This window comes from Perognathus longimembris, chromosome 6, assembly GCF_023159225.1.
Source record: "Perognathus longimembris pacificus isolate PPM17 chromosome 6, ASM2315922v1, whole genome shotgun sequence".
NCBI lineage: Eukaryota > Metazoa > Chordata > Mammalia > Rodentia > Heteromyidae > Perognathus > Perognathus longimembris.
The window spans coordinates 41,149,210-41,171,506 of NC_063166.1; the positions used below are offsets into that span (position 1 = coordinate 41,149,210).

General features: G+C 37.2%; 1 protein-coding gene across 7 annotated transcripts in view; it reads left to right on the forward strand.

The window, feature by feature from the left end:
* The window catches only part of Rbms3 (RNA binding motif single stranded interacting protein 3), a 760,386-nt gene that overhangs the window by 645,673 nt on the left and 92,416 nt on the right, over nt 1-22,297 (forward strand). For all 7 annotated transcript variants that reach the window (XM_048348593.1, XM_048348596.1, XM_048348594.1 and 4 more), the window contains 2 exons: nt 4,453-4,549; nt 6,656-6,706. In XM_048348593.1, coding sequence (XP_048204550.1) covers nt 4,453-4,549; nt 6,656-6,706 — 148 coding nt within the window. The remainder of the gene's footprint in view (nt 1-4,452; nt 4,550-6,655; nt 6,707-22,297) is intronic.

Below are 22,297 nucleotides of genomic sequence, written 5' to 3' on the forward strand. Positions count from 1 at the left end.
ACCACTGCATGGCCTATCAAGACTGTCTGTTGAGTGGTCCTGGGTGCCTGTCATGTCATTGTTTGCCCTGGACAAGTTTTTCTGTTCACTGGCTCATAAATAAGATCTGTCAAAGATAAGACATAAAGAGGATTATTAAATGCAAACTGTTTTTCACAGAAAAGGACTATTTTGGCAAGTTATAAATGCCCTCCATATAAGAGAGTCCACAGTAGTTAAACTTCCACTGAACATTTGCCATGATGTAATCCTAGAGTTTTCTGTAGGCTCTCAACTCTCCACTTCCTACCCAGCTCAGAGACTTATCCTCTACACTTCCATGTAGGCACTAGCCATCCTGTTTTATAATTACTATTTAACCCCTAGGTTTCTTTGCATTGACTTCATTCAACATATGGTTAAGTACCTCCTGTACCTGGACTATATTCTAGGGGACAAAGTCACCATGGCCTGAACTCAGTTGCACTGTCAGTTGCACTGACATCCTAAAGGGACAAATGCATAATAAAAACATTAGATTTATCAACTTGGGCTGTCATTTAAAAATCAATGATTGGCTGGACTGGGTGTTTCTGGATCACACCTATAATCTTAGCTATTTGGGGCCATGGGGGTGGGGGGGGGCGGTGGCAGAGCTGAGATTAGAAGATTGTGGCTCCAAGGCAGCCTGAGCAGGAAAGACTGACTCTCATCTCCAGGGAACCAGAAAAAAGGCCAGAAGTGGAACTATGGCCCAAGTGGTAGTGGTTCAGACTTGAGCAATAAAATGCTAAAGGATAGCATCCAGGTTTTGAGTTTAAGCCCCATTACTGGAACAAAAACAGACAAAATATATTGACTGTGTGGCCTAAACAAACAAAAGTGATGTCACTAATTATGAAGACCAGAAGTTCAAGATCACAATCTTGTGCCAGGTCGCAAGACAACCACCAAGAAGGCCACGGAGACTCAGACGTTCCGAAATGCAAAAGCAAGGCAAGGCTTTATTCAAGCAAGCTGCAACTCGGGCCTCATCCTACCCACTGACACAGCGGAGGTTAGGAGGAAGCCCCGAGCTGTGATTACACAGGGCTTATAAAGGCAAAAAACAAAGTTACAACAATCAGGTGTTCAAGCAAGCAAGATTAGGACACAGGTACAAATTTGATTGGCTCAGGGCTCGAGGCATTCTGGGGGCAGTCAGAGTTAAGCATTCCCAGCCGTTAGAGTTCTAGACCAACTGGGCCCTCATGGGCTTGTCCTGGGTTTGCTCACAGGGCCTGCTTATCTCAGGTTTGCGTGGTAAAGTGGGGCCTGACTTCAAAGTCTGGCACTTCACACAATTGTAATTTAGAAATCAGGAGACAATCCTAAGGATCAGGTTTTGATAGAAACTCCCTGACTTACCGATGGCTACCAATTTGGAGTTTAAAATGGCCTTTCCCCATGTGGCTATATGGGAGACAGTGTGGGAGTACAGTCTTAAGGATCTATTTTATATTAAAACAATAGTTCTAAACACTCAAGCCCCCATCCTATGACCTCATTTAACTAAATACTTCCATAGAGGCCCCAGCTCTAAGTTCAACCACACAAGCAGTTAGGATTGCAACGTATTAATGGGAGCATGCAAACATTTAATCCACTTAAAATATTAAAATACATTATTAAAAACTGCTACTTCAAATAAGAAAACAATCAGTAAGAAATAAAAGGAGCCAGGAGGCAGTGGTTTATGACTGTAATCCTCACTATTCAGGCAGTTGAGGTCTGAGGATCACAGGTTAAAGTCTGCCTCTCCAAGAAAGTTTGTGAGAGTCTTATCTCCAATTAACCAACAAAAGATGAAAGGAGAGCTGTGGCTCCAATGGTAGGGCACTAGCCTTAAGTGAAATAAACAAGTGAGAGCATGTGTTCAAGATGTATTATGTTTTTACCAGTCTCCCCCTCACCGCCCCCCCCATATGAGGTCTGAAGCCACAACAATCATGATGTGGATCAGCCACACCTTTTCCTAAAATTACCTCATAGTCCTTTGCAATTGACCCTTTTTCCCACCCTCAGACCTTGTTTTCCACTAATCTATTTCCTGTCTCTATAGGTTTGCCTTTTCCACACAGTGTTCTAAGTGGGGCCTCTAGTAGTCTTTTTTCACTTCGTATTACATGAGATTTTACAGTGTGCAATGTACTAGTGTAGTTTCTATAGTGGCGGATTCAGCCAACTGTGAGGAGAATATTGAGAAAAATATGTCTATACTGAAAATATACAGACTTCCTTCTTGTCATTATTCCTTAAACAAATACAGTAAAATAACACACTTATGTAGCATTTGCTTTGTATTAAGTATTATAATTCAGGTAGAGAAGATACAAAGCATACAGGAAGGTGTGTGAGTGTATATGAGTGTGCACACTACATTGCATAAGGAAATAGAGCACCCTTGGAACCAGTGGATGATTCAAGGTCCAGTGGGCTTGAATAGGAAGGACATGATGCTAATGGACTGATTTTCTCATCTCTTCTTTTTTTTTAAACAAGAAGTTCATTGTCTCATAAAATCCTTGTAAAAAGCTAGATAAAGTAAACTTAGAAGTTCTAGTTCTTGTCTGAATCTTGACAATGTTAAATTTTACTTCTCTTGCACTCAAAATTCTCATAAAGTACTTCCTTTTAAAGAAACTGGTTCAATAGAGAACAAAGGCGCATGGTCTTCCTGATATGTGGTTGTGGGGGGTGGGTGGGGGAGAACAGTAGAGATCATGTCTGTAAAATTACAGACATCTTTTCAAATGGTATTTCCACATGTTTTGGTCAGTGACTTTACAATATGTCTCTAAAACCAAACAATTACTAAATAAATATAAAAATGTCTAGGATATACATATTAGAGGACCACAATAGCTCAACAGCTATGTATATATGATTATATGAGATGAGGCTAAGCAAAATGAACTCCAAGAGATGGAAACAGGAGGATTTTATTGTTATTATTCTTATTCTACTAAATGGATTTCCTTTGGTGTATTCCCTGTGGTCACTGTATATGATTTTGGTACACTGGATATTGTATATATGCTTATCTGAACTAGGGAAAGTAAAGAAAAATGAGAGAGGGTATAGCAAATAAGACAAGAAATGTACTCACTGATTTATTATGTAACTGCACCCCATCTGCACATCACCTTGTCAATAAAATTTAATTTTTAAAAAAGGAGCTGGTTCAATAAAGGGGAAAATTTTAAAAAAATTAAAGGGACTGGTGAAATTCTCTATTGAAAATATGTTACTCCTCAGGCCTAGGACTTTGTCTTTTTAAGTTAAATCAGTGAACATAGTAATTGACTTTTGCAAATGATTACTTTACCTAACAGGCATTTTTTTTTTCCATTTGCCCTAAGTCCATCTCAGGATTTTTGCTGACTTTTTATTCTGTGCTGGACTCTAGCTTTCACTTGTGATGAGATAGGAAAAAAAGGAATATGGTTTAAAACTCTATCATTATCATTATTATTTTAAAAACTATACAAAGGGTTTTGAGTTCAACATTCCAGTTTGAGTACAACATTTTGATCAATGTTGCCCTTCCATCACTTTCCCCATCAGCACCAGGCCCCTAATGCCATCAAATCCCCTGCTTCTATCTTCACTTATGAATACTGAATATTGTATTCACTCTGACCCTCTCTCCATTTATTTGCCCTCCTGAACCTGAGAACTAAAATGGCTTAAAATTCTGCTGAAAATTTTGAGCATTAAGGAACTTGTAGACTCTATGGTATATCCAGAGCACTATCAGTTCTCAGTTTAAAAACTACCCTTTACCAGATCGCCGGAAAGGACATCCTTCTTCTGATTAGTGAGTTCTCAGTCATGTCCACTATCAATTTATAATTACTCAAAGAAGAGGAAACTTGGTGCTTTTCACAGATTTTCCAACAGTGTATCACATAGCTCTATTGTCTCTATCAATTTCTTACTTGAATCCAAATGCCTAGACACAAATTTTCCTCTTCACTCTTTATGGAGAAAATATTCTCTGTAGGCAGTCATGGACTCTAGCACAACATATCTAAAACCATCTAGAAACTGATTCTGATTTTGTGAACAGAGGGTCCTGTTCGTGTACCATCAGGTATCTTCACAAATTTCAACTCTTTCATTCATTTTTAAAGGATGATGCATTAGACTTGTGCTCCTGTTGGTGAAAGACACCATTATACTCAACTGCCCCAAAAGAGATTTGGTGCAGCTAATTTTGTAAGATGACTCCAAGTTGTCATTTGATTAGGATGACTGAGTTTGCTTAGTTGAATCAGATACTGTCAATCTATATGCTTCTATTAACAATTGGTGGAAAAATATAAGGGTTGAAGTGTGTCTTTTCCAGACAGGTTTGGAAACATTTGGTAGTGGCCAGGAACACAGCTGCTTCATGAATCTTCTTTTTTTGTTGTTGTTTTCTGTTTGCAGATTTTATTCTTCACCTTACAGTATTGCAACCAACCGCATGATTCCACAGACATCTATCACGCCATTCATTGCCGCTTCCCCAGTCTCCACATACCAGGTACGTCCGACTCACTTGTACTGCAAGAGAAATCCTTCTTGCCAGTAAGACACTATCAAGAGGCAGAAAAGACACAATAGAATTAAAAGAACAAACTGTCCTCATGCACTTAAGTTGCATCTTAATGGAATAATGTTTGTTAGGAATTAGCCCATGCTTTCCAGGAACTCTTTGTAACAATTCACTGATGAAAAAACCCAGTAGGCTTGTTCATGTTTTCCTGCTGAATCTTTATGATGATACTACTTTTCAGCTAGTTTTAGTAATAGTGGGAAGTTTAGTGGGAAGTTTGTTTGCTGTCTGTTATTTTGGGTTGACCACATTCCATATCAGTTCTTTTCTAAAAGCTGATCTCTAGTAATTCCATGACTAACTCCAGAATACTTTGTCATTGTCATCTCATTTTCTCACTGCTGTCCTGGTGAAACTACACATATGCATGGAAATCTGCACCTTCTCTCAGAGGAAAGCTAGTAAAGCTGTAAAAAGCCACTCCTGCTCCCTGCTCTGACTTCTCCTTCAGTTCCAGAGCATTAGAGGAGACCATAAGATATCCATATGTTGAAATTCAGGGAAATGTAGGAGTCATTGTGTGTTCTAACCCAAGATATGGTTACACAGGTAGATTGGAATTGTCACACTTCTCTCTAAAAAAGTTCCGTATCTTACTCTTTTTGAATTATCCAATATGTGATATTACTCCCTTCTCTTTACCACTGTATTTCAAATAAGGTTTCTGATTTGAATAAGAAAAATCTCTATCAATGGTACACAGAGAAATTATCTAATGTCTTCTGAAAATTTTGGAGAGACTGTATGTTTGTGCCTGCATGAGCTTCTATACATTTTGCCAATGGTGGGGGTAGACACTTTTGCAGTGGTAAAACTATGCCATTGCTGACTGCTACTAATCAGTGAAGTTTCATGTTATATAGCCACCATATACTTTATTTCTGGATGGCCCATCTATTGTGGCATCAAACTTAAAATGCTATACATTTTTCCTTAACTACCACTTCCTCCTAAGGCAGATAGTTTTCATTCTTTTTCTGCACTCAGATTCTTGAAATGTATTCATGGGTGAGTAGATTAGATATTTGTTAGAATTGCATTAGAGGGACCCTACAATGGTTGATTTCTGAATGGCTTTTTTCTTGGGACTCATGAGTCTACATGCAGGTGCTGCTCAGTTTTTGTTCTTCCTGCAAGCCTGCCTGTTTGTGTGTGTGTGTGTGTGTGTGTGTGTGTGTGTGTGTGTGTGTGTCTGTGTGTGTGTCTGTGTCTGTGTGTCTGTGGATGTGAGTGGATGTGAGTTTTCCTTTTTTTTTTTGACCTTTGTTTCAGTCAACACCACCCATTTGAACCACAGTGTGGAAGATTTTTGTGATTTAAATAAAATGCTCACAGAAATGTGATTTTACTTGGGAAATGGAAATTATCTCTGGCTATCTTCTTTCAAACAAGAGATTATAGCATTTTCCCATGGTGTTGATTTCTTCATTGGGCTTACATAGAATACATTTAAGAACAGTCAGCTGGCTGTAGTACACATTTTTACTGGTTGAATCAATTACTATTAGAAGAAAATAAATCACCAACTGGCTTAACAGGGGTTTAACATGGATGATTCCCCCAAAAGTCTGGCTTATGACTTGAGCTCTTGCCTCTATTTTTACTGCTTAGGCATTATTTCTAAGATGGATTACCAAGCCTCTGAAGTAATGGACAAAGTACTAGTAGTCAGTTCTTGCTTTCTTCATTATTTTCTGGGGCATTCCAGAGAGTTTACCTGTAGATCATCTGTGAAGGCTCTTATGTCTTTAGTCTTCAATACCAATCTCAAAATGTGCTTCCAAAGACAGCCTGGTTCAAATGGGCACTGAAGACAGCCAGTTGGAAGATGGGAAGATGCTTTATAGTTCTTTATGTTTGGGAAACTAAATTAATCAGGGCCACTAAGCCCCTCTTTGTCCTTGGTTTTGAGTACAAATTAGCTATAAAGTCAGATTATTCCATTATCTTGTGAGTTAGTGAGACTCCACTGAACGCAAGAACCAGGTTCTCTCTGTGATTGCTGTGTGCTAATAAATGCTGTTTGATGCATAGGTCCAGAGTACTTCATGGATGCCTCATCCGCCATACGTTATGCAACCAACAGTAAGTGTTCTCAGTCACCTGAGGCTCAAATATTTCTATTATCCAAGTGCAAGCTTTTGTAATGCATAGAAGCTTTGGGGTAAAAGCTTTTGTTATATTCCGTAACTCCTCCAGGCAGCTGAATTCTCCATATACAAAGCTGATCCTGAAAATCTACAAAAGCATATACAAGTAGACATCTAGAGACAGAGACAGGTAGACACAGAACTAGATAGAGGGAATAGAGATTTGTTTTGGAAGATGAATTTCTACTTCATACAGGGAGTCAGAACTCTGGACAATCAAATACATTATACAAGGAAAGTCTGTCTGTTTTCCTTCTCCTTGTGATAGGCTTTACTTGCTTCATATCCAGTGTTGAGTATCGTGGCCAAGTGCTGACTTGAAGCAAAGTGTATGAAATGTGAAGGTAGTTGTATGCTAATAGATGATGACATTGATTGATAGACAGATATAATAATACATAGTTGAAAGAGAGAGAGATGTATGGATGTTACTTATTTCAAGATATTCAAACTCTTTTCTACTTTATATTCCCATTTGTGGTTTATCATATTAATTGGAAGTGCAGAATCTAGAGTGAAGGTTAATGGTCCTTTTTGTCTTGTCTTTTAGATTTTTAAGAAGAAATAGATAATTTCAATAGCAACACATTTATAAATGTGTGAGGTAGAGAAAAAAGTGGTACACGGGAAGTTATGTGACAGATCATTGATAGCTCACATCAGTGTCTTTTTTTCCTTTTCTGTCACTGTTTTTAGTTCCTTCTTTTCATCCTTTCTTCTTTCATTCTTTCCTTCTTTTTCCTTCTCTCTCTTCTTCTTTTACTTGCCTTTCTTTTGATCCGTTCTGTTTTTCCCTTCCCTTCCCTTCCTTTGCTTTCTTTTCCCCTTTCCCTTTCTTTTCTTTCCCTTTTTCTTTCTTTTACCTGGGATTGATCTCAAGGCCTTCCGTAAGGGACTGAACACAGATCCTGAGTTCAAGCCTCAGTACTGGGACTAATAATAATACTAATAATCCTAACTTGGTCCTTACAGGAAGGTGAGGCATTCATTGTGGCCAAAAGGAATGAATGTCTTGCCAGATGTTGAAATATAAAGTCGTCAGTAATTCTTGAGCTTCAGAGAAAAGGGAAGATAGGTGTATAGGTCTATACAGGCTGTTATTTCAATTGCTACTAAGGATGTTAGCAAAGTCTCCAAGATACCTCCTCTTCATCCCAACCCCACAGTTGCATGTATGCTTCTCATCCATTTCCCTAGCAGTTAGGTATGTGTGTACAGAAATGAAGTGTATGGGCCACCCAACTATATTTCTTAAGCATGGAACAATAAATTGAACAATGTCCTGGAAGCATATAGTTTATAGCATCAACCTTTTCCCATTAACAACTTGCTGGTTGTCTATCTTGCGAAAATAACTTTACTTAGCTAGCCTTTATTTCATCATCATGGTAAGAGTTTATATTGGCCACTCTAAGAGACTAAAAGATAAAAATAAGGAAGGAATCTAAGGCTAAGAAACAAATAACTTTGATCTGAGAAGAGTGAGCAAAAGTGTTGACATTAAAAATTTGGATTCTTCGTTGGCTCATAAAGACTCAGAAAAAAATTATAGTTTATGGGCTATTGGACTTCAACTTTCTGAGCTACAATTTTCTCACTGGTCATATGGACATAATAGATAAATAATTTTGAGTTTTGTTGATTAAATGAAATAATTAAAGTATTAAAACTCTGAAAATAGTTTCTGGAAAAATAGGAAAAAAATTAACAAGTAATTTAGCTACATAAGTACACTTCACATGGTGTTTTAGCTTAACAAAATTGCAGGAAAGGAATGCTGGTATGATAAGGAAAGTGAGAATGAGCAGGAATTGCCTATCTTTTTCATTCATAGTGCTTATTTAACAAACTCTGCTAAAGATTTTGGTAAAGGTATCTAATTCAAATTGTTCAAGCTTTTTTATCTTTTTGTTGTTGTTGTTGTTGTTGTTAGTTGTGGGGCCTGGGCGCTGTCCCTGAGCTCTTCAGCTTAAGGCTAGTGTTCTACCACTTTGAGCCACAGTGCCACTTCCAGTTTTCTGGTGGTTACTTGGAGATAGAGTCTCACAGGCTTTCCTGCCTGGGCTGGTCTTGAATTGAGATCTTTAGATCTCAGCCTCCTGAGTAGACAGGATTACGGGCATGAGCCATGGGTGACCAGCTCTTTTGTTTTTGTTTTAGTTTTTATTTTGTTTTGGTGAATTATCTTTTGGTAGAAGAAATGTACACAGGTTAGGGGTATTAATGCTTCTCTATACACATACATATTTTTAAAGACATGTTACGCCTTGTACTCTTCCTTGGGTTTTGGGTCACATCTAGTGCTCTACCTCTTGAGCCACATCTCTGCTACCAGCTTTTTGCTGGTTCATTGGAAATAAAAAGTCTCATCGACTTTTCTGCCTAGCTGATTTCAAATCACTATCCTCAGATCTCAGCCTCCTGAATACCTAAAATTTACAAGCCTAAGCCATTAGCACCCTTCTCTGCTCCCATTTCGAGACAATCTTATGTTTGAGGTAGGTCCAAGCTTGGGGTGAGGGATGTACACTATTGCTCTGCAGAATGTCACATACATTGTTACCTCACCAGAAGCACTCTAGTTTCCTCTCAGGCTTGACAGGAAGGCCTTTGATGTCTCATTCTGGACAGTCTTAGAGAAGAAAATGGAGCTTCGGTGACATAGAAGTACAGTGGCCTGAAGTATTTTTTTGCTAGATGAGGTAAATGGTTGAACTGAAGAGTGGCAGATCCTAAGAGAAAATAGCAGAGAAAGGAAGGGAAAGAACACTAATCTCCTGGGAGAAGAGAAGAAAACACAACATATTGTTCTTTTGTCACTCCAGTTAGCTTCTTAGGAAAATGCATTTTTAAAGTAGATTTTGTAAATTGAGAAAAAGATGCTGGGAAGACACGATGAAAGTCTCCTTTCATGGGCTATATCCACCATTCTGGTATTTGTATGAAAACAAATCTATGTTACTAAACCCTGAGACCTTCACTGATTTCCTGGAACCAAGTTGTAAAACCCCATGAGTGGAAGCAGGCCATTTCTACTTGAACTTGGTTGTTATCCTGAACAGCATCTAGACAGAAACTCTCTTACATATTGTTATAGGTAAGTGAAAATTCTGACTTTTTTTTAACACAGTTGTTTATGTCTGCTTCTCAGTACAGTGTTTAGTGCTGCCTCCGAAATCTCAGAATCATCTTGACAAAATACGTATGCATTACATCCAATACCAGCTCCCCAGTGCAGCATGTCATGCAGGAAGGTCCCGTGAATGTGCACTTGAAATGCTCATGTTCCAGTGCATTGGATAGCTCGCTAAAATCTGTGCTACTTACTGACAAGGACAAGAAATGATAGTTCCTAAGAGAAAGCAGAGTTCCATTTTCTTAAATTCTATTCAGACATACTCAAGTCATAAATCTTCTGTTCTTCATATGGTTACCATTATTTCATCTCAAAGAAAGGTCAGCTTTCATTTTTACTTAATTACCAATTGGTTTTCCAATTACAATAGTGTCAGAAAGAAGTTTTTATTGAATCATTGGAAGACTTGTCACCGTGCATGACTAACTTGTAATTGTTATGATGAATAAACCCATTTGCTAAAGAGCAAATGTAAACTCCATTTCTCCAAAGACGCTGTTTAAGAAAGGCAGGGCATTTGAGTTGCTGATGCTTTGTCTACAAACAGATGAGGCTTCAGGCCTTGTTTCAGAGTTTATAATCTCCAAGTATGGCAGTGTGTTCCTGAGAAAGCTTATCACCAAATTTAGAAAGAATATTACAATCCAGCTTTTTAAAAAATTCAGAAATTTCTTTTTTAATTCAACACATGAATAAAAATACTTTCAAGTGTTTAATACCCAAGTACTGTGACAAAATACTCTTGCAATGCAAGGAGTTATACAGTTTTAATTTTACACACACACACACACACATACACACACACACACCAGCAGCAGCGGCAGCATACACTACTTTTGTTGTTGTTGTTGTTTTTCCTTTTTTATTATTTTTATTTTTTATCTATTGCCAAAGTGATGTTCAGAGAGGTTACAGTTTCATACATTAGGCCTTGGGTACATTTCTTGTACTGTTTGTTACCTCCTCCCTCATTCCCCCCTCCCCCCTCCCCCTCTCCCTCTCCCCCCATGAGTTGTTCAGTTGGTTTACACCAAATGGTTTTGCAAGTATTGCTTTTGGAGTTACTTGTCTTTTCATCCTTTGTCTCTCAATTTTGATATGCCCTTTCACTTCCCTAGTCCTAATACCAGTATCCTCTTGTATCCCCTTCCTGTGGTTGTACCCACACTATCACTGTATCTTATCTGAGTACACTGGAAACAGCATACATTACTTCTATTAGAAGATAATTCAAATGAGTGAGGATAACCATGGCAGTCATTCAAGTTTTCAAGCAGGATTCACTTCCTTCTAAATGTCCTGGGATAAAGTAAATAGAAACCAATTTTCCCAGTAAGCCTCTTGGACAGCTGATGAACACAGCTGGGTTTGCTATTGTTAATCCATTTCTATGTTACGAACTAGTCATATGAAAGAACATAATGTGCCTGTTTGTAAATAGGTGGGCAGTGTTTTCAATAGGTTCTATTCTATTGAAATTTGCTTTACTTTTCTTCAGTAACAAAATTGTCTTTGAGGTGTTATAGCTATGACAAAATATTCAATGGTCAGTATTTTATTTCCAAAACAAATTGAAGTTTACTTTGGATGATGGTAATAGAAGCTCATAGTCCAAGATGAGCTGCCACCTCTGATTAACTTCCTGACTTTCCCACATCTTAAAAATTGTTCTGAAGACCTTGCTAGGTGGTGATCACAAGCAGGAGTCAACCAGAAAATGATTCCATCTCAGGAAAAGGTTAAATTTCTCCTGTATTGTTTGTTACTGTCACTCATTTTTTTGCTTAAGAGAGGGTCTTGCTATACTGTCTAGCCTGATTCAAACACTTGATCTTCCTGTCTTAACTACTTACCTTTTTTTTTTTCTTTTTGCTCAAGGCTAGCACTCTGCCACTTGAGCCACAGCGCCACCTCTGGCCATTTTCTGTATATGTAGTGCTGGGGAATTGAACCCAGGGCTTCATGTGTATGAAGCAAACATTCTTACCACCAGGCCATATTCCCAGCCCATTAGCCACTTACTAATGAGATAACAGGTACATATCACACCTGGTTTTCACCAAGAATTTTTTTTATGACTTTTTGTTCTTTTAAAGTGTCCCTGTATTTTATATGAGTACACTGGAAACCGTGTATACTGGTATTAGAACTAGGAAACTGAAAGGGAATACCAAAATCGAGAGACACAGGGTAAAAAAGACAAATGACTACAAAAGCGATACTTGCAAAAGTGTTTGGTGTAAATGAACTGAACAACTCATGGGGGGGAAAGGAAAAAGGGGAGGGGGGAGGGGGGAATGAGGGAGGAGGTAACAAACAGTACAAGAAATGTATCCAATGCTAATGTATAATACTGTAACTTCTCTGTACATCAGTTTGACAATAGAAATTAAAAAAAAATAAAGTGTATTAAAGTTTCTTCTTCCATAAACATCCTGTACAGCTATAAGATGTTTTTCTTTAACATATTAATATGTTGCTATTATATTTTGTTACTATAGTCATGATGTTTAACATAATTTTTCATTTGTCACTTTGGTGCATCAGAAGAAAATTTTGGAAGCTCATTCTTAAGAAATGTTCTGTGTATGCATGTGTGTATGTGTGTGTGTGTGTTGGGAGGTATGAGTTTCATGAACTTTCCTTCCTGGGCTAGGTTTAAACTGATCTCAACCTTCTGAGTAGCTAGCATTATAGGAATACACCACCACTGTTTGGCTAAAATGTTCTTTAATGATTCAAAAATATTGTTGCAATATAGACTATATATATATGTAAAATGGGCAACATACAAACACTAATTCCCTCTTATTGATAACTGCAGTTAATATTTAATAGAACCTATTTCCTAACAGTCACATGTATTGATGTTTGTATCAACTTATCTACATCGACACGCATACTCAAATACACATGTAAATACCGTGTATACACATATCTTTCACCAAAATCATATCATACAGTATATACTTTGGCACATTCAGCAAATAATCTTCATTTTCCCATGTCGAGGATTGTCTTATCCTGGCTCATTAAATGTTCTCAACAGACCCAAGCCATCTTTTTTTAGAAGATTTATCCAAATCAAGAAACAATGATGGACAACATATATCTAGCTATGTCATTTCTTATTAAAATGTTTTAACTAAAAATTAGTTACATAAATTAATTTTACAAAGCAGTTTTATTATATTTTTGTATGTGCATTTACTTTGAAAACATCCCATCTACACTTCGTTTTCTCTCTTTCCTCCTCTTTTAATGTTCTTTTATTTGCACCACTTTTTTTTTTTTTTTTTTTTTTTTTTTTTTTTTGCCAGTCCTGGGCCTTGGACTCAGGGCCCGAGCACTGTCCCTGGCTTCTTCCCGCTCAAGGCTAGCACTCTGCCGCTTGAGCCACAGCACCGCTTCTGGCGGTTTTCTGTATATGTGGTGCTGGGGAATCGAACCTAGGGCCTCGTGTATCCGAGGCAGGCACTCTTGCCACTAGGCCATATCCCCAGCCCTATTTGCACCACTTTTGCACTCAAGGCTATCACTCTACCACTTGAGTCCTAACTCCACTTCCAACTTTTTGCTGACCATTCTGTCAGGGCTGGCTTGGAACTGACATCCTCAGATCTCAATTTCATGAGTAGGTAGGATTATAAGAATGAGCCTCAGGTACCTGGCTTATACTGCTCTTCTTTTCCCCCTCTTCTCTCCTCTATCCCCTCCCCTTTTTAGGAGTGTTTACGGGGCTGCATTAATACTCATTCATATATTTTTATATATGTATGGTCTACATGGCATATTACTATTACCATTGGTTTTGTTATTATTTAAATTGGTGTCGATTTTGCATCTGACCTAAATAATGTGAAATTTGCATTTCTGAGCTTGACTTATCCCACTCAATATTTTTGTGCAAATGACAGCATTTCATTCTTATTGATTTCTGAATAATAAATGTATAGTTGTACATATGCATTATAGTTTCTTAATTCATTCACAAGACATTGGGTACCTAGGCTGATTCAAAGGCCTGTCTTTTGTGAACAGGGCTGCTACAGATATAACTGTGCAGGGATTTCTGCCGTTTGCTGACTTGTTATGGTGTTGCTTAGGGCTCTTTAATATATCACAGTCATTTTGTCCCTGTACAGTCATTGCTCTTTAACTGTTCTGGAGAAAGCCCTACCTTTCAAAAATTTCTGGATGATTCTTCATACCGTGCTTGAAACACTTTTTATAACGTATTATCTTTCTGGATTTATTGTCACTAATAGGTCGTGGCTGTTTTGGAGATATCCCTAGCCAACCAAAGTACTCCATTTTCCTACCTTAATTTAACATTTATGTATAATAATCTATTTCCAGCCCAATTACACCAGAAGATATCCACTGATTTATTTCTTATCATAATAGGAATTCCCTTATTCAGTATTTGTCTTCTGTAATCAGGAGCTGCAGGGCCAGATTTACCTCCCCTGGTGCGGGGATGCTAAGCTTACTCCCTTATCAGTGCTCCCCTTTCACCCTCTCCCCTGGGCACCTGACCAGCAGGTGGCCAAGGTGGAGCAAGGGACACGGGCTAGCCTAAGGTGCACATGGCCGAACGAGATCCCCTTTTTCCTCCCTCCTTACCCACCAAGGAAGCCAGGCGCAGATGGATCTCGGAGATGCTTCAAGAGCAAATCTGATTTAATAAGGGAGTGGCTAACAGTTGATATCGTAGGGGTGATGAGAAAAGGGGTTATAGACCAGGAGCCGGCGATAGGCTGGCGAGCTTGTCATAAGACCCACTCATGAGCTAACGTCACCTGCATAGCACCACCCCATGGGCAAAGCCCGCGAAAATGGGGAGCACGTGGGCTGGCGAGAAAATTGGGGGCTGGTCGCAAAGCCAGGTCTTCTGGTTCCGGACCCAGAGAATTGTGGCCTGCTTCCGCATTTTCCCAGGGCTGGGAAAAGGGCAGCATCTCCGGATCGCTCTCCTCTTCCCTTCCCCCTCAAGGCCGAAGCTGAACCCCAACAAGGAGCAGATTTAAATTTAATCAATTCTTTGTGCAATTTTTATGAATTTTCCCTTTTGCAAATGTAATGCCATCATTACATTTGTAATTGGATTAGCAATTACAAATATAATAATGTATTTATTGGATTACAATTATTCATTAAATTATAATTACTAATTTGTTTCTTAAGTTAAAAACTGAATTCTACTTGGTCATGGCATGTGCTTGTTAAAAACATATGGTTGAATATCAGAATTGCAAAGTCTTCATAGAAATAATTTAGAATGATTCCTTTTTTCTTAAAGTCTGAAACAATTTTTTATACAGTAGTATCATCTTTTTAATCCTGGTACTGGAGCTTCAATTCAGAGAGTCATGCTCTCATCTGGTTCTTTTGCTCAAAGCTGGAGCTCTACTACTTGAGCTATTGCTCCATTTCTTAGTAACATCTTTTTGAAAATCATTTTAGTTTTGGGTAATAAATGCACTTCACTAAATCCAGGTTTCTTTTTTTTTTTTTTAAATGATTTCTCTTGTGGCATAAGCAGACTTCTTGACAGCTTTCTCTACTGTCAACTACTAGTAACTTTCCCCTCCCCTTCTCTTCCCTTCCTTTTTCTCTCCTTCTCTTCTCTCCCATTCTCACTCCCCCCTCTCCTCCCCTATCTTCCATTATTTTCCCCTCCCCTCTTTGCTATGAAAATACATGTGCATTTAGATTTTGTTTTTTTTCTTATTTATTGTCAAAGTGATGTACAGAGAGGTTACAGTTTCATACGTTAGGCATTAGATACATTTCTTGTACTGTTTGTTACCTCCTCCCTCATTCCTGCCTGCATTTAGATTTTGTAAACCTAAAGGAACCCTTTCCTGCCCCCTGCCCCCAGCTTATCTATTAACAGAAGTCACCATTTCTTACAATATTTGTTACTGAATTCTTGAGTTAGAGTTTCATCTATGACTCTCCTTTTACAGTTGAGGTGGTCTTATTTAACATAAATTGGTGGGCATGGTAATTCTCCAACCCTTTAGGCCATGTATAAGTGGTTCTTTATTTTTGCAACTGCTCATACTTGGTTTTTATGTGATTTATGACATAATTTGTGAAAATTTGAACTTACTTTTATAAGATGAGGCAATCAGAATTATGTGGAAACAGTTTCTAGACTAAAATATTTTTAATATTCAATTCTCTATATTATAAATATCAATATTATAAACAGAAATAATTATAAAAGAATTACATGAGCATAACACTGATTCCAAAATGCCTTTAATTCAAATATGCAAATAAAATGAAATTAATTTAGCAAAGTTAAGAAGATTTTCTTAAGTCAAATGAATCTAAATAAAGACTCCTAGTGACCAAAAAAAATGATTTCTATCTGATATTTAGAAATATAAAGAATTATAATTCATTTATAGACTTGTATTTATCATGTGTGAACCTCTATAAACACCATCTGGTGCTTAAAGATTCAGTTACTAAATGAAATAATTGGAATGTGAAATGCTATAATTTAAACAAATATTCATTATTAGTTGTTCTGCATCTAATAATGACACAAATCTTTATTTTCAGTGGCTCTGGCCTTTTGAAATATATAGATCTCAAATAAAATATGGTACAAAGTAAATAAACCATAAATAACTGTTCACTCAGAAATGGTAGTTATAGATCAATAAATTCTAACTTGTAAGTCTGTATGAATGGTTGGCACGGTAGTGTTCCAATAATCCCAGCTACTTAGGATGCATAAATAGTAGGCTCATAGTCCCAGCATAGCCTGGGCAAAAAGCAAGAACTTACCTAAAAACAATATCTAAAAATAGCCTAAAGCAAAAGGGCTGGGTGTCTGAAGTGGTAGAGCTGTTGGCTACCAAGCACAAGGCTCTTAGTTTAAATCCCAGTACCTCCAAAAACCAGAAAGATTGTATATTACTGTTATCTTGTTCATTTAGTAAAATGTAAAGAGTATTTCCCTCAATTTTTCACCTTTCTCAACCTTTCCTTTAGCTGACTCTTCATCTTACAAGTTGAGCACCTAGTTCAAGGAAAAATTCATCAGCAAATGACAAAAGAATTTTTGACCAGATAATGCAAGCAGAATATTCTTCTTCTGTTGTTGGAGCAGGAGAAAAGAAAATAAATGATCTATCTTATTTTCACAGTGAGGTGGTTTAGTGAAAAATAGCTATAAATATGTCAACATTTTAGCAATTGTGGATTATAGAAAATAAAGGCACCTTTAAAGAACTAAGAATAATAAAGAACAGAGATATAAATCTGGCTTCACAGGAAGAATGGTTGGGGAGGAAAAAGGAGTATGTTTTACATGAAAATATTACACAAAACCATGGGATAGGACCTGGGTGATTTCAATGGCCAGAGAGGCAGAAGATCTTCATTAAGTGAAATATTAGGATGAAAGAAAATAATTGGTTGTAAATGTTGGTTTATTCAGGTATGAATTTCATCTAGGCAAGTCTGTCAAAGTTTCCTACACATTTTTTTTTTATTAACTTGACAGTTGCAACAGTACTGACAGAAATTTGGGTTTATTTTGAAAATTGTAAAGCAGAGATTACGAACCCTGTTGCTGAAGTATGTGAAGGAGTCATAATGTCCAGCAGAGTAAAAAAATATAATAATTATGAAAAGAGCATTAAAATGATGATATATTATGAAAATGTCAGTATACAAAGTTTCTGGACATAAAGTAATTTCATTTTCATAGAAATATTTTTGTTGGTAATGTCCATCTTACTAGTACTTCTTCCAGAAGCTTCTAGGAAGACACCTTCCCTGCTTTCTAAGGTCCTTGATCCCTAACCTTGAAAAGTCTAATAGTTGTGATAGTTCTAGAATTTGAACAACATGTTTTAATGGTGTTTTCTTTTTATTCCTTAAATGCAATTCCTGGTGCTTGAATTCAGGGCCTGGACCCTGCCCCTGAGCTTTTGTGCTTAAGGCTGGCCCTCCACTGCTTGAGCTACATAAAGGTCCAGTTTCGGCTTTTAGTGGTTAATTGGAAATAATGTTTTTATGGACTTTTTCTTCCCTGGGAAAGCTTCAAAACACAAACCTCAGATCTCAGCCATCTGAGAGTAACTAGGATTATAGAAATAAACCACCAGCACTCAGAACTTCAGTGCTTTTTTTTTTTTAAAGAAAAAACTCTGGTACAATATGGTATAGTGACATAACCGTTATAATTCCAGTACTTGGGAAAGACAAGCGAGAAAATCATGGGTTCCAGGAGAGCCTGTACTATATAGCAAAACCTTGTCTCAAAAACCAAAAGGCTGGGAATGTTGTTCAATAGTAGAGTGCCAGCCTACCATACATAAGATCCGAAAACAACAAAAATGCAGCTATAGGAACCTGTCAAATGTCTGAAACCAACACCCTTCCAGAGCACATAAGGAAGCAGATAGATGCCACTCTATCTGCATCTGTCATGATTAAAGGCTTCACTACAATGGAAGAGTGTGCGGGTGTGTGTGTGGGTACATATGATGTACCCATGTGTATCAATTTAGCAAAGGTAGGATATTTGTATACCCTGACATTGGGTTTGTATGCTAGATTTATGTTCCTTTTATGCTATTTTACAAAATATCTTCACAACAAAAGAGTAGTTCAAAGTATAATGTGTTCTTTTTTTAACTTTATACATGGCATTCTTAGCACAAGACTGATCAGCTAAGAATCAAAATTCCACATGATCGCTCATATATCCTTGCACAGAAGTTAGAATTTCAACTCATCATCAGTAAATCATATTCCTTATGATTCCATCAAATGCCAGTTCCTTTGAATGCATTGACATTACTTCTTTAAGAGCCATTAAACATTAAATATAAGAAAAATATAGTGTAAATGATCCAATCTAGTAAGGCCTTATTACCCAAAGAAAGTTTAAAAAAGGCAACTGAAATTATTTCCATATCAGACTTCCCAGAAAAGAACAGTTACCAGGACAACACAATCTTTTTAGAGATAGGGCAAATCATTCATTTTATCAATGTTGCCAGAGCAACTGAAACTACTAATGAAATCACTGAAGGAGAGAGGGTGAGAATGCTGATGTTCTAGAAACTATTTGTTTTTTCACGGTACATTGAAATCAATTGTTTTCACTAGTAAAACCCTTAACAGTTTTATAAAGTGTATGAGTACTCATTACACATATTGAAAATGGGTTCAAATATCAAGAGTTATTCTGTATTTTAAGATATATTATTCTTGGGGCTAGGAATATAGTCGTAGAATGCTTTCCTCATATACATGAAGCCCTGGATTCGATTCCTCAGCACCACATATATAGAAAAAGCCAGAAGTGGCACTGTGGCTTAAGTGGTAGAGTGCTAGCCTTGAGCAAAAAGAAGCCAGAGACAGTGTTCATGCCCTAAGTTCAAGCCCCAGGACTGGCAAAAAAAAAATATATATATATATTATTCTCTATTTATTACATCCCAGAATGTCATAGGGATACTTGATTTTTTTTTAACTGAAATTGACCTTTGCTGTTTTCACCTTAGAAAACCTAGTTATATATAGTTAGGAGCAAGTCTACAATTCAAGATCAAGGTTCATGGCATTGACTATCTCAGCTTTATAGGGAAATGAATTAGAATGAGGCAGGGAGGAGCCTGAATAAGAGAAGATTTAAAAAGCAACTTTTTAAAACAACTTGGGAAATGTTTATAATGTAGATTTGAATTGTTTTCCAGTTGTGGATTTCATTATCTCAACCTACACAATAGTGTTAGTGACTAGTCTCTTTATTTACTTCTCTGTTCTGTCCCATTTCCTGGGGAATCTGGAAAGGGTTTAGAAGACCTTTGTGATTTTCACAACATTCCAGAATGCTGTGCTTGCCACACAGCTGTGAACTTAGTCTTTTTCTTGTCCTCTTTTCCTGCCTAAAGAGCAGAAAAAAAAAACCAATTACACCTTTTTGTTAAGACAAGCATCAAAAGTCACTACTTGAGTAAAAGAGTCAAATTGGAAAACTTTGTATACATAATGTCAGAATAAGTTTAGATTTTCTACTTTATATATGACTTAGTTTTAGCTTTTTTTCCTTTTTATTTTGCTCTTTGAGACAAGGTCTCACTATGTAGCCAAGGCTGGCCTAGAGCTCATTATCCTCTTGGCTTAGACACCCATGTATTGAGGTTAGTGTACCACTATGTCTCTCTCATCTCTCTCTCCTCTCTCCTCTTTGTCTCACTCTATCTTGCTCTCTCTTTCTCCTTTTCCTCACTTCTCTTCCCTTCTCCTCTTCTTCCTTCTTCTTCTTCTTCTTGTTCCGATTCTTCATCTTCTTCTTCCCATTTCTCCTCCTTGTCTCCTCCTCTCCATTCTCACTCTGCCTCTCACACTCTCTCCCCTATCTATCTATCTATCTATCTATCTATCTATCTATCTATCTATCTATCTATCTACAATAAAAATAGATATCTGCCTATTACAAACCCAAAGTAAATAAAAAAGATGTGTACTTCACAAAGTCATAGAAAGAAGCTGAGGTTACTTAAAACTAAAGACCTTTTCAACTAACTAAACTAAGACAAAGGTAATAACAGTCATAAGAGAAGAAATAAATTTGTTAAAACTCAAGTTCTAGGTCATTACAAAAGGACATTAAACTTCTATCTTGAATTTTCTGAAGCCAAGACAAAAATGATTTTAAAAAAAGGAAGAGAGAAAAATGGTAGGAAGGAAAGAGGAAAGGAAAGAAGACATAGCCATGTCTGTCCTTATATGATTTTTTATAGGTCATGGGGCTTGAACTCTGGGCCTGGGCACTATCCCTGAGCTCTTCAGGATAAGGCTAGTTCTCTCGCCACAGCACTACATGCAGTTTTCTGGTGGTTAGTTGGATATAAGAGTCTCATGGAGTTTCCTGTTCAGGCTGGCTATGAACCCTGATCCTCAGGTCTCAGCCTCCTGAGTAGGTATGATTACAGGTGTGAGCCACTGGTGCTTGGCTATGTGCCCAATATGTATGGCTACAATGTTATCTCTTCAGGTAATATCTTAAATATAAATTGTGTTCTGTTAATAGGTTTTTTTAAACCTCTGTAACAAACTACTTGATTAAATCAAGGAGAAAATATTGTACAAGGCTCCTTCAATTTCAGAATTTTGGTTTATAGCCACTCTCCTATGTTGTCTCTAGACCTGTGATGGAGAGAGAGAGAGAGAGAGAGAGAGAGAGAGAGAGAGACAGACAGACAGACAGAGCCCTCTAAGCACATACTCAGTGGTCTCCTTCCTTCCACTTTGCCCCCTGTTACTAAAGCTTAGCTACTTCCAGATGGTGTCACCAGCTGAATCTTTTGGAAATGAACCCATATGTAATTAGAGACTTCAAGTGCCATGCTTTTGAGTCTGAAAACTACTATTCAGAAGAGAGAACTTTTATTAAATAGATAATCTTAAAAGTGTTTAACTTTTCTGCATAGCAATACTCTGTATTAAAAATCAGTTCTTACTTTCTTATAGAGCCTTTCATCTCCTCAGTCTTGTAGATCTAAGCATTTTCAATCAATACTGAACCATCATTATAATGGCTGGGTTGTGTTACATGCTACATGTAAAAATCCTTAGATTTTAATGACATACTTCACAATGATTTCTCTCTATCTTTCTGAGATGTCCATATGAAGGTAATTTCAAAGGATATATTACATGTGTATACTGTAACAGCTGGTGGGTACATCCTCATATGCTCATCTCCAAACTACACATCATTTAATTAAACCACTGACCTGTACTTATAGTAAAAATATACATTTATATGAGGATATTCAGAATTATGTCTTATTACATGAAAAGACTAAACACCTTTGAGTTTCAAAACATAAATGAAAAGAGCAAAAAGTGACTGAACAAAGAAAATGTAAGGAAAGGGATGTGCAATCAAAGTGGCAGTAATAGGCTTGGAAATCACTCACTCTCATGCATAAGATGGGATTTCTAGTAGTCCATCTTCTTTCCACTAATAATTGTGACACTTTACCTACATAACTGCTCTTAGACTTAGAAATATGAAGTAAAGTTCATGTGGTGACATTATCTCTCTTATGTGTGCTTGTTGCAGGTGCACTGATTCAACCGCATGCTTATGCCCTTTGCAGCAAAGATCATCTAGCAACCTAATTATGCTTTTTGAACACACATAACTTTAAGGATAATTACATGTTGTATTACATGGGCATTTTTTAATCAACCAAATTATATGCACCCGATGTTTCCACTTACAGAGATGACCACAGTGATAAATTAGAAGACAGAGAAAGATACTTCATATTAGAAACTCTCAGAGGCCATTATACAACTTCCATCGAAGCATAGGAATTAACATAAAGATTGGAGAAA